Source organism: Takifugu rubripes, chromosome 16 (genome assembly GCF_901000725.2).
Source record: "Takifugu rubripes chromosome 16, fTakRub1.2, whole genome shotgun sequence".
NCBI classification, from domain to species: domain Eukaryota; kingdom Metazoa; phylum Chordata; class Actinopteri; order Tetraodontiformes; family Tetraodontidae; genus Takifugu; species Takifugu rubripes.
This window is the reverse complement of record NC_042300.1, coordinates 6,276,510-6,288,970: the sequence shown is the minus strand read 5'-3', so window position 1 is coordinate 6,288,970 and position 12,461 is coordinate 6,276,510. Positions and strand designations below refer to the sequence as shown.

Genomic DNA, 12,461 nt, shown 5'->3' with positions numbered 1-12,461 from the left:
AGGCAGATGATGAAAAGAGGCCACGCTATTCACAAGGGAGGCCTCTCGCCTCTCACGGTGGACAGACGCCACTGCAGAGACCTGCTGCAGCGGGAGCAGCTCGTTCTTGGGTTACAATAATGGAGCGGCCCACGTGCATTATCTGCTGGAATGTGAGCTCTGATTCTCTGAGTATTTGGGCTGTTTGGAGCTGCCCGATTGATTTTTATGCAAACGTATCGGTGCGTCCCTCACAGCATGGACACCTCAGGGGACACGACATATTAGTGAGAAAATATGCCATAGATCTCTTAAAATGAGCTGCCCGCGCTCTATTTAGGCCAATAATTAATAACTGCTACCCAAACAAGCCAGTTTCAAGACTGTTTATTGAGTATTCCTCGCTCGTCAGTGGTGATTAAAATACTGAGGAGCTTGGCCTCACCCTGGGTCGGGTCTTGAGTGCCAGAGGTGTGTGTTAATAATAGATGGCTTTTTTGCATGAGGAGAAAGAGAAATCCGAGAAACAAGGGGAGGAGGGGAGGAGAAGTGGTGGCAGGTAGATCACAATACAGGCGTCTCAGGGAAGTGAAGAAAAAAACTGGTTTGCATTTGTAAAGAAATGTATCATTTAGGATTAACAACTACAAGTTACTACATGAGCTGTAATAGCACAATTACCAATAAGAGTCTGTGTGAGCAATATTAAGTAACCAATTAAACTTTGAATTAAACTTTTTGCTCGCTGTAAGCAGCAGCTCATGTATCAGACCCAAACAACTGCAGTGTTTATAATGATGAATGGTTGGTCTATCAAGAGGGCTAAAATCTCATTGCCAGTTGGAAGATTATGAGAAATCATTTCTGCACTGAGGTGGGTGGGGTGGGGGTGGGGGGTGGGGGGGGTGAGGCTAGCGACACAGTGGGGGGGGGGGGGGGGGGGCAGGGAGAACATGAGTAGCTGAGTAGCTACGAATGTAGAGCAAGAGACGGAGGAAAGAGCATCCTTTGTAAGCCGGCCGTGCCGCCTTCGGCTCTTTGGTATTCGGCACAACTTTTCCGAGGAGGTTGGGGGGGGGAGTCTGAAACAGAACGAGTCCTACGGCCATGTCGTGACCACACACGCTCCATCACGTGTGCACACAAGCCTGACCTGCTTTGGCACATCTCTAACGTCTGTCCTGGCCTTTATCAACCCCCCACCCACCGGCTCTAGACTACCGTCTTACTTCCCATTGCCACCATCTTGAGAAATGGACCGACCTCAGTATGACCTGTCTAGTGTGCCCGTCATCAGTCTGGACAGCCACTGCTTGCCAGGAGCATTCTGATATGAAATACTCATTAGAAGTGCTGACGTGTCACCGCTTTTCCCTCTCACTTGCACGGTTTCAGTGCTTTAGAGCCACGTTCTGAGGTCTTAATCAAAGACGTTCTTCAAAAAGTGCGATAGTGGCTCGTGCTCTCGGTGTCGCTGCTCAGTGTTTAATTATTTTCAATGGTTGGCCGCTTAAGCCAGACCCACATGTGAGACATCGGTCTCCTGGAGAGCGTAATTGCCAAGAGTGCATGTGGAGGAGGGCTGCCGGAGAAATCCAGCCAAAACACAACTATGGTGGGGGGGGGGGCAAGCAGTCTTTGGGGAGGTCCAGTGTAAAGTATGCACAGGCAATTCAAAGACTATGCATTATTGAAAGAAGTAAATGGGAGCAGGATGAGTATCATGGTTCATTAATAGTGAATGTATTTACTGTTTCTGGGAAAACAGAAGTCTGGGCAAAGGGGGGGGGGTGAGGAGGGGGCTGAAGGAGTCAAATGTAAAGCTAAATATTTCCTTTGGCTTTTCATCAGCTCTCATTAAATGTACTGTTAGGACAGCAATTACCTAAACTTTACTCCCCTAGCGACGGGTGGTCTGGCCTGCCTGACTCCGGTGGAGCAGCAGGGAGCAGTGAAAGGTTGGGGGGCATCCATCTTTTATGATCTTTCGAGCCAACTCTGCTTCAATTATCTACAGGATTTTGACAAAGCCGGAAAAGACAATGAGCCAGCAGGTTTTCTATTTCTTGAGTGGAGGTCTCTCACACAGTTTGACACGCAGACTTATAAATAACTCGGTATCACCTCCCAGCACACTGCTGCCATATGAAATAAGACGCAGCGCATCGACAGATTCGATCAGGAATGCTGTCGATTGAGAATTGGGGAGTCGGATTTGCAGCGCAAAGCTTCCGCATTGATAAATGTCAGCAGTTACATGACATCAGGTTGGGCTTGATGTCAACTTAGCGCGGGCCACCTCCTGACGCTGAGGAACTCTGACCAACAAGATGGATCCTCCTCCTTCACATCCTCCTCCTCCTCCCATGCTGATTTTGTTAGTAAGCTCTAGGTTGATGGACGGTGAGGAGGACAGCTGCAGTCTATACCAGACATAGCGGGCACCATTAGCAACCATTTTCTGCCCATTTGCCTGATAGCTGCCATCGCTTGTGAAAGTGATTTGCTCTTTTTCTGTTCAGCAAGCGTCCCCGGTGATGGATCTCTCATTGACTTGCAAGTGTTGGAGATCTATAAGAGAAGTCAGCTCCCAACCATCTATCAGCCCGCTTGTGAAGAGTGCAGTGGGGAGGTTTAAGCCTCTTTAAGGATCCCATTCACAGTGACTTACTAAAAGTGCTTATGCTAATCTTGTTATCGCTTCAGGCTTTTGGTAATGGAGGATCGGGAGCTGCAGGGAGGTCGTGGGCCACATTATTTCTTTTTTTTTATATATATATAAAACCTCAGAAGCACAGAGTAGTTATGCACTGTTTCGTGCTCCTGCTTTTCGCTCTAGCATATTGCTGAATGTGTTCCACATGGGCAAACACAGACATCTGCATGGCTTTAAGGCTTTCACAACCAGCTCACACCCGGATTATGAATTGTATGTGTTCCTGTGTGCTAATCTTATTTATTGCTCAGAGTGATCTCATCTAAGTGTGCTTGTTAAGTTGAGACATCAAACCATGGTGTCACATTTAACATAAATTTCACGCTAATTGGGTGTATAAAGAACACGCGAACACACTTGGGGATGTGGGCAGAAAATAACTGTGTAGTGGCCCCATGGCTATTGTTTGATCTGTTGTCATCTGCTGCTGCAGATAGGACGTAGACACTGCTGGGAAAATTAGGGATGGCAGGTAACTCCTCGCAAACAAGACTTTAAAGGACGTTTGATCTAATGGGGACCATGTTTGATGATGTCGAAACCTGCAGGCTGATCAAATCTCTGCACGGCTGTACAGTTCGGGATTTGAAACACTGACGCTAACGTCATCACCTTCATTGACCGGACGTGACAAGGATTCTGAAATAAAGGATTAACCACATAAAGGTCAATTTGTGAGTGATGTCACGTGGCTGGCGGTTTTGGGGAGGGGTGATAGAGCAGTACCTCCATCACGCAATCTGCAGCAACGGTGGAAAAAAGGTGTAAATGACAGCAGATGGCACCCTGAAGCTTTGAAGCAGCCACAAGACAATACAAAGAATTTGATTATCAGAGGGAAAACAGAGCCTGAATGCTAAATGAGCAACTGCAACTTGGCAAGTGAGACTGGTGGACACGGACAAACCTGGCAACCCACAGAGGAGCAGCTCTGCCAAAAACAGAGGGGATGCTCTACGTTACCCTGCACCTTATTTAAAGAGCAAAGCTCCTATCCCAAATAAAAGTCTTCAAAGCCCTCTCGTTATTGTGTGTGATGCCGTAGGCTGCTGCTAACTAATCATTTTCATTATTGATTAACTTGGCAACACTTTCTATGAAGGCCGCATCTGCAGTACATTATGGGGACATTCATGTTAAATTATAACTCTCTTATGACGCGTGTGAGGCCACTAATGTCGTCTCTCGCACTCTATTGAGATTTCAAATTGGACTCACAATATATTCTAATTGGAGTGTCTTCTGGATGCTTTTATGTGGCGGAGGTTGACGGATGAGGTTTCTGTTGCATTACAACTCCCTGCCTGCACACCTCAATAGGCAACCAGACATTGGTGCAATAATCCAACATAAGATGAAGTCCTAATGGGATTTCATAACATTTAATTTATGTTATTAAAACAGTTATATGATTTGATTAAAGGTGCATAATGAATGCAGTCATTTAAAATTCCCTTTGTCAAACAAATGGTTAACCTGAGCACATGGCACAATGCTCCAGTTGATTGCATTTGCATAGCCACTTGTATTAGCCACTTGAAAATGTGTATAGGGTTCTACATAATGTGTCAAACAGTGCTAGAGTGCATTTTATTTTATAAAGATAGATGTTAAACAATCTCATCTCTTCTCTTTTCACTTCCCTCACTTTAACACACTAAATCAGTGGAAGCAAAGGCACAATATCCATCAGACATTATGGAAAATTGAAACAACATTGTGCACAAATTCTATGTGACACTTGGGTTTTTATAAAAATATCATCATACCCACGTTGACTGACAGCAGAAGAATTCCCACACATGGGGCCGTGAAGGCAGCATCCTCAGCTTCTCCTTCAATTACCAACCTCAGTGGCTAATTGATGCTTGGCGTGTACCGCTGTGTAATGATGCCTTTTTATTATTTTTTTTGGAGGTCGTCACCCTTGTGCAGCCTACTTCAGCGGCGGCGTAGTTAATTCTGGCTGCTCTGATGAAGCAGTTCTGAGTTTGACAGGCAGAGAGAAGACGAGAGAGGAGACAGGTGTACGGGGAGGAAAGGCAGAAACACCATCTATATATAGGCAGAGGCAGACTCAGGGAAAAAAGAGAGGTGAAAACAGGACTGATAAGAGGACCAGAGGTGAGAAGAAGGGTGAGGTGCAAAAACAGCAAGAACTGATAAAGCAAGAACAGCCTGTGTCGTTCTCTCTTGTGACGCCTGTGCAAACGGCAGATGTAAAACTCCGTTTTGATGTCTGCAGCAACAAAAGGCAGCGTTCGCATGTGTAAAGAGCGGCTTACAAACACTGCCAGGGTGGAGCGCTGCGCTCTACGTCTGCAGCGGCAGTCCTGGCATTCAGGGAATATCGCAGCCTCGCTCACACTCGCTCTCCTCTGTTACCTTGGCAACATATTTTCTGCATGGAAATAGCATCTCTCGCAGTGCTCACCAAAGAAAAGGGGAGGTTTTATACGTTTTTATACGTTTGCTCTGTTCTGCACGTTTTACCATTTAATTGGTTGTGTGAGGGACCAGCGTGAGAGATTCAGACATTCCTCAGTTCTGACTGATGTAAATGGTGGAGCAGTTTGCTACACATCAGGAGTTATTTAGATCCGACACAGAGTTCCACACCACAAGCTCCTCGCAAAACCGACATTCTAAATGTAAAATAAATAAGAAACCTCAGAGGGTTGGGGGGTAAATCTGTAAGGATTTCCTGATTTAGTCTCCATTCACAGATGAAAGGGTTTAGTGCAGCGTCTGCGGATATCTGACTGCTCAGGCTGTCTGCTTTGCTTTGATAAACCTTTGTTTGCTTGCCACTAGTGCAAGAGAGAAGGCAGCTACACTAATGAAAGAAAATGGCGTCAAGATTGCAGGCCAGATCACACTTGGCTGCAAATGAGCTCAGACTCGGGCCGTTGCCGATGGAAAATGTAAAAAAACAGTAAGAGTACCATCCAGGTAAGCACGGAATGGGGTTATTAATGGGGGGGGAAAAGTCAGACGCGTAGACAAAAGTGCCTCGACTCCTGGGAGAAAGGGGTAGAGAGGAGCTATAATGAAATAAGCATCTGAAAGGAGAGCAGGTGTTTGAGACTTGACAGACTTCAGCTGCATAACAAGTAGTGCATTGACTCTCCTGTGCCTTTGTCAATCAAAACAACCAATCCTGTGGATAAATGCTGGCTTTAAAATAAAGAGGAGAAGGCAGACACCCCCAAGTGGAATCATGCCTCAGTCAGCTCGGGTTCTGTTTCGATCACACGCTCGCACGCGCAACACACGCACACGCACACACAAAAGCCCAAGTTTGACTTGGGTAAAGGTAAAATCCTTCATCGAGCGGCGTGTCTGAGCTCACTTTTAAGAAGTGGGGCACTGCAGTCAAATTAATGAATTCCAGATCAGAAAACATGGCTCCCTCTCACGGCTCCTCGTTTTTCTTTTCTCCATCTGTTTGAGCACATGAGCACCTGCTGTGGATCAACACCACGGATAACACCGGCATCTGGATGAACGCCTTCGGTTTGCTGCCACCAGGGGGCAGCCGCGGGGCGTGCAGGGGGAGGATAGGGATCAGGCCAAAGTGCAGGTCTTAGCAGGGATGCTGAGGTGGACAACTGTGCTAATCCTGCTGGTCGAGCAGCATTAAGGCACCCACCATTAAACTACCACCTTGCAAGAAAGGGGTCAGGAGCAGAAAGAAGACAAGGGAATTCCATTGAGATGATGCAGCTTTTAACAAGTCAGAAGGTTAAAAGCCCGATGCAAAATTCTCCGGGAAACAAGCCAGATGTGTGTGGGGTTTATTTTAAAAGCTGCAATAGCTGAAATCTAAAAGCTATGCAGACGGTATTGAACTAGTGTGGAAGAGCCTCTGCAAGACAAAGAAACCATTGAATGCTGTTATGCTGCAGATGAATTATCAGCAGCAGACAAATTAAATAGGTTTAAAAAAAGATTCTAAACAGTGAGCAGCACCAGGACAAACTGAATGATAATTAATGGCAAAGAGGATGTGCAGACTGACTCTTCCTTTCATTGCTGGGTGGATTTTCTGCATTTGTGTGCAGAAACCTGAGAACCACTCTGGTATCAACTCAAGCCAGCGTTGAAGGACAGAGAGAACTGACCGCGTTGAACTACAGCCTGACATAGACCCTCACTCAGACCTATTTGATTGGTCACAGCTGCACCAAACATCTGGAAAATACCAAAGATTACACCAGACCAGGCCATTTTCAGCACCAATTATTAAAACCGTTAAACGGTCCCGTTCGCTGTGGGCTCAGGACTGGGTACTTCACTCTTTACACAAATAAATGCATCATCCACTCCAGAAACCAATTCATGTTCAATTTTCTCAGGCTCCTCAGGGTAAATGAGCGCTCCTCTACCACACCATTTCCCACAGTCTAATTAGGCCTTAAATGCAACCTAAGAATACATAAATGTCGTTGCTTTTAAATGTCTCCGTATGACTAACAAAGCGTAAATGTCTTCCCCATTAAGTGTGATATATTCATCTTTATAGCACTAACTTTTAACACAGGAAAGGATGAACACGTGGAGAACGTCACCCATTATCTGAACTTCCATAGGTCACAATTAAAACCGTGGCTGGTTAAATAATAGCTCCTCTTTCACATGCAACAAAACCCTGCAAATTTGCTCATTTCAGGACAATCTTTTCCTGTCACAACTGCTTCAATGTATCGTGCGTTTCATTAATCAATCACAATGCCGAAGCCTCAATTTTCAGCCATAATTGTAGAGCTTGCAGGGAGAGTTATGTCATGTCTGGAAAAAAAACCCAAAAAACAGCGTTGCAATAGAGCTAAATTCTAACCACGCAAGTGTAAAATATCCACCACTTTAGGGGTTTCGATTGAAAAACACACTTAGTTAAGACTTGGGTAGTTCAGCAGGGTTGGAATGACCCATTTTATTGTGGGCAGTTGAGATACATGAGTGTAAATATCAACAAAGGAGGGTAATGGTTCCACGTCTGTACATTACATTCTAACAAAGAAAGGTGGTGGTCTCGCTGTCACGCATTAGGTACTGAGACATGCCGTGAGTACGACTGTTACTCCTTTACGTGTGTAACAAACAACAGTCCTTGAAAAGTATAAAGCAAAGTCATGACTAAAAGTTTAAATTGGTTAACACTTTAAATCACACCTCTAGCTATGTCTATGCAATTGCAATACAGCCATACGATACAAGTATACATAGTTATTTTGTGGTTAGAGAAAATACAACCGAATGTATGGAAAATGCAAACAAGAGCTGTTCTCAAATGTGTCATAAAGGTGAATCGGGTTGTGCGAGGCTGGAGCCTTTTGCGTCATGGTTCGATCTAATGGTAAAGGAAGTCAGGGGGAAAAATATATGTATATATATGTATATATATCACATTAGCAAACATAGCCTGAGTCAAGTGTACAATATGCACACTCAAGGAAAATAAAAGCTATGTGAGAAAATAAAAATGCTAATAGCTTGGCGCTTCTCACCTCACTCTGGTAAAAATAAGTCTCTGTTTGTCCATGAGTTCCATCTTCTGGCAGCTCGGTGCCACTGAAGAAACAAAGGGGGCTAAATCGATGGAGTCTTCAGGGGAAAGGCTCTGTTCCTCATCCAGTGTGACAGCAGAAAACAGGGGATGCAGGAAAACTAGCGGAATTTCACTATTAAAGTCTCAAATCGGACCGGCCTTTTTTCCTATCAATCATAAAGCCACAATCTTTTCACTCCATTGGTTTAAAAAGGTTTTCTGTGCACCGATAAGTTGCTGGGTCCCCCCCACATCCGCCGCCACATCTCCGCACTGGCCTCTCATTGGTTGTTTTTAGCTTTGGCGTGTGTGAGGATGTGAGACTTTAGGTTGGTGGATTGCGCAAACTTCTTATTGCAGCCGTCGAAGGGACAGACGTAGGGCCGGTCTCCAGTGTGGATCCGCACGTGCGTGCGCAGGTTGAAGTCCAGAGAAAAACGTTTCCCGCAACCTTCAAAGGTGCACTGAAAGAGGAAAGAAGGGCTCAGGTGTGAGGTTTAGCAACTCTGACTCGCCTGCCTAAACACTGCCATATTTAAAAGTATGGGGCTAATTAGGGTACCCTATTTTTGTCAATACTGTGGAAAACAGCGCCACCTGGCGGTCAGTTATTTAATATTACCAGCGCAAATACTAGATTACAAAAGGCAACCGTTTTCTGCAGGGTCTTTCAGAAACAAACAATGTAGAGATTACTCTATAGCAGCTTGCTTTGTTCTGGATCCAAACACAATTTTTTCAAAATGTTGAAAATTAGTCTTAATTGCAACAAAAGGCTCCAACGGAGACTGTTAGCAACAGACCCACGATCATCTGAATGCATCAGGAATAGAAAACAGAAAAGACTGAATAAAATGTATTAACTGCAGCTTCCGTTAATAAAGAAAGTTAAAAATCTCAGAGTTCAGCAGCCTCAAAGACACTTTGGTGCTTTTTAAAAAGTCTCACAGAGCCGGTTATTTAGCTCGCTTCCTCCGCTTGTGTTTAACGTTGTGGTTACATTAAAAACAACAGATGCCAACCTGGAAGGGTTTCTCCCCCGTGTGAACAAGCTGATGGCGCTTGAGTTTCGAACTCTCGACGAAAGCCTTGCCACACTCGGCACAGACGTGCACGCGGGGACCGTGGGTGTGGAGATGCTTCCTCATGGCTGAATTATCCCTGAACATCTTTGTGCAGCCCTGGGAACCATGGGTCGGAGTTAGATATGGGTCGGAGTTAGATATATACCCGCCTTTGTATATTCCATGCACAGAAACATCAGGCGTTTGTAGTATTTTTGTAGTTCTTAAATCTTAATGCTCTGCTAACCCTGTTCTCATCATAGTGACAGGCTATCACCAGGTAGTTATTAAAGATACTTACATTAGCTTCATGTAAAATATTAAAGAAATGCATTTCACTGCATCAAATCAATACACTAAAACACCCCCCCCCACCTTTTTTAAAGTGCGACATTATTTTGAACATACTGTAAGTTAAACTCACTTTGTGAGGACAGGCTATTGTCCGGGGAGCATCATCCTCTTTGACTTTCCTCGGCTTCATCCTATTAATACAGAAAAAGCGTGTAAATAATACGGGGCAAAGGACAACCTTATCTATTAGTCCAGTTAGCAGCTGAGTAAATCAATAACCAGCCACAGAAAAAAGTAGTCTGAAAGCATAAAAATCACTGCAGTTCTGACATTTCTGCCACAAGTCAATAGGGGAAAATTAGTATAATTACAATGAATAATTACTACATACTGTACACAATTGCTGTGAACACTTCAGGATTCCCACTTAGGCAACTTGCACTTAGAAGGCTATTAGCACTCAAACTTAGATGATTTATTCTGTGGAAATGACTTCAAGGGCCTTGGTTAACCAGAATTGACAAAAGATCACGGCTCAACGCCTAATAAACAGTGAACAGTTCCTAAACACCAGTAAAAACACACGTTTAGTGTCATTGTTGTCAGTATATACAGCTCCAAAAGGTAGGAAAAACCTTTATCTAAGCTCCAGGATGCAGAAACGCAGGTGGATTAACTCACCTGGCAAACTCAGCCAGCTGTTTGGGGTCGGAGAGGTCGATTCCCGGGATGCCACCAGGGGGCAGCTTCTTCCCCGTCATGTACTCGGAATAATCCGGGGGGGAGTTCTCCCCAACAATCTGCTCCTCCACCACAGACTCATGGTCAATGTCTTTATTGTCATCTAGAAACACAGTACAGAGACTGAACCGATAACATACTGGTTTTCCCCCCCAAACACGTGAGGGAAGGCAAAACACTGACGACTTTGTAGATTTATTTAAATCAATTAAATTGAGGAAATATACTTTTCCTTACTAAATAAGAATTCTTAGCTAGAATGACATCTTAACTAAACCCCAGTGTGAAAAAAAATAATACACTTCTACTTCAAACCAACCAGCAGAGTGCACTAAAACAGATGCAGCCTAGATCCTCCACCATAAAAATAGGATTTCTTGTAGTCAAATCCGTTTTTATATTTGGATTTACATGTGCATCCTCTGGAAATAACGATTAAAGGTTGCTCTATAGCTCCTTTAACACTGGGGCTGGATGCGCTGCTGTCGGGGTCCTGCACCCGGGACGCGCTCGCTCCTCTCTGGGCGCTGAACCACAATAGCTAACAGCTAAAAGAGGACAAAATTAACCCCATCGAACTCTTTAGCCGTACATTAGCCTTTCATATGCTCCAAATACACTCTTAGCTACACGGAGCGGCTAAGAATCCCAGGTTCTCCAGCCGTTTTGCGGCCTGTAAAGTGCTCCAAGCACAGCAGTCGCTCCCTGCCCGAGCACCGCCGCCATCTCTGTCTGACCGCGACTATCGCCATTTTTTCGGGGCCGCCGCCATACTTACTATTCTCGGGGAATATGGCGGCGCCCATCAAGACCTAAAACATGGCTTCCCTTCAAAACATAAACATTTAGCCACGGTAGGACCGGGTTTTGCGTCGAAAACTCGAATTATTCGTGGCTTTTCACGGCAGCACTTGGGACTACTCCAGGAACTAGTCTGGTGCAGCAGGACAACGCCCCGGCAAAGAGGCCTCATGCATGAGCTACCAGATCTGGCACACAGGCTGTCGTTACTTACCCGAAGACCACATTGTAACAGAAAATTCCCCCTCCAGTGTCTTTATTTGCACCTGCTTCTGTTCCCATTTTCTCCCGCCGGCATCCGCCCCGCTTAAATAGCTCTTTTTGCCAGCTTTCTTGCCCCCGCCGCCTCCCCGTTTCACCCGACCCACGGAGCTCTTCCCGGCTACAGTCACCAAAGTCTGTTCGATGTATTCGTCCTCCACTCCCGGAGCCGGTACCGGGATGAGAATCTGATCCTCGAACGCGCTGCCGCCGTCGGTGTGTAGGTCCGAGTCATCCCCACCGACGACCTCCTCCCGGGTCTGGACGAGGATCACCTCCTGGTGCTGGTGGATCGAGTTGGGGTCGTCCGTGACCAGCGGCTGGAGCGCGATCATGGGCTGCCCGTCATCGTCCTCCCCGCCGACTACCGTGGTCTCGATAGTCTCTACTGGTATCGTTTCCACCTCTATCTCGTGGAGCTCCACGATCTCCGCCGGCATCTCCGAGCCGTCTGTCTCGATGTACAGCGTTTCCCCCGATGCCATGTTGAAGTCCGCCAGTTTGCCTCTCTCATTCACGCCGTGTTTGGACCCCGCACACACACTCACACACCCCCGGGCTTTGCTGCTGCCTCTGTCGGTCCTCCCTCTTCGATAACAACTCTCTTCACTCCGTCCCACGCCACTTCTCGTCGCCACTATGCACTTTAGCCCAAACATCGCGAGACTTTGGCGAACCCCCGCGTTGGCTGCTGGTAGCGGTGATTCCAGGGGAGTCCCCAAACTGGCATCAGGTTAAATCACTCATGATCAATAAACTCTGAACGGTTTATTACACGTGATAGATTTCCAATAGCATCGGCAACTCATCCATGTATTACAATAGTCTTAGAATACTGATCAACGGCTGCTAACAAAATGTAATAACTATTATAGAGTTGTAGATGCCAGCAGTTGAATGTAGTCTAAATGTATAAAAAGGACATTACGTAGTTGTTGTTTTTTTAACATTATGTTTTTCATATTATTTTGATAAATTCATTAAATGTTCATCTTTTAATCCAGTTTTTCACAATCTTCCAGCCTTTGGAATGCATTTAGGTTACCTTTACATA

At 45.5% G+C, this 12,461-nt stretch overlaps 1 protein-coding gene across 2 annotated transcripts; it reads right to left on the bottom strand.

The window, feature by feature from the left end:
• Window positions 1–7,602: 7,602 nt before the first annotated feature.
• yy1b (YY1 transcription factor b) lies at window positions 7,603–12,083 on the bottom strand. Of its 2 annotated transcripts, none has more exons than XM_003971528.3 (5): window positions 11,361–12,083; window positions 10,286–10,448; window positions 9,735–9,795; window positions 9,269–9,427; window positions 7,603–8,710 (listed from the first exon to the last, which is right to left on the bottom strand). In XM_003971528.3, the coding sequence occupies exons 1-5, from the start codon at window positions 12,064–12,066 to the stop codon at window positions 8,528–8,530; spliced, it is 1,272 nt and encodes a 423-aa protein (XP_003971577.2). In that variant the 5' UTR covers window positions 12,067–12,083; the 3' UTR covers window positions 7,603–8,527. The 2 variants fall into 2 exon arrangements, with proteins under 2 accessions (XP_003971577.2, XP_011610235.1); XM_011611933.2 differs by having other exon boundaries at window positions 10,286–10,436; window positions 11,361–12,081.
• Window positions 12,084–12,461: the final 378 nt, after the last annotated feature.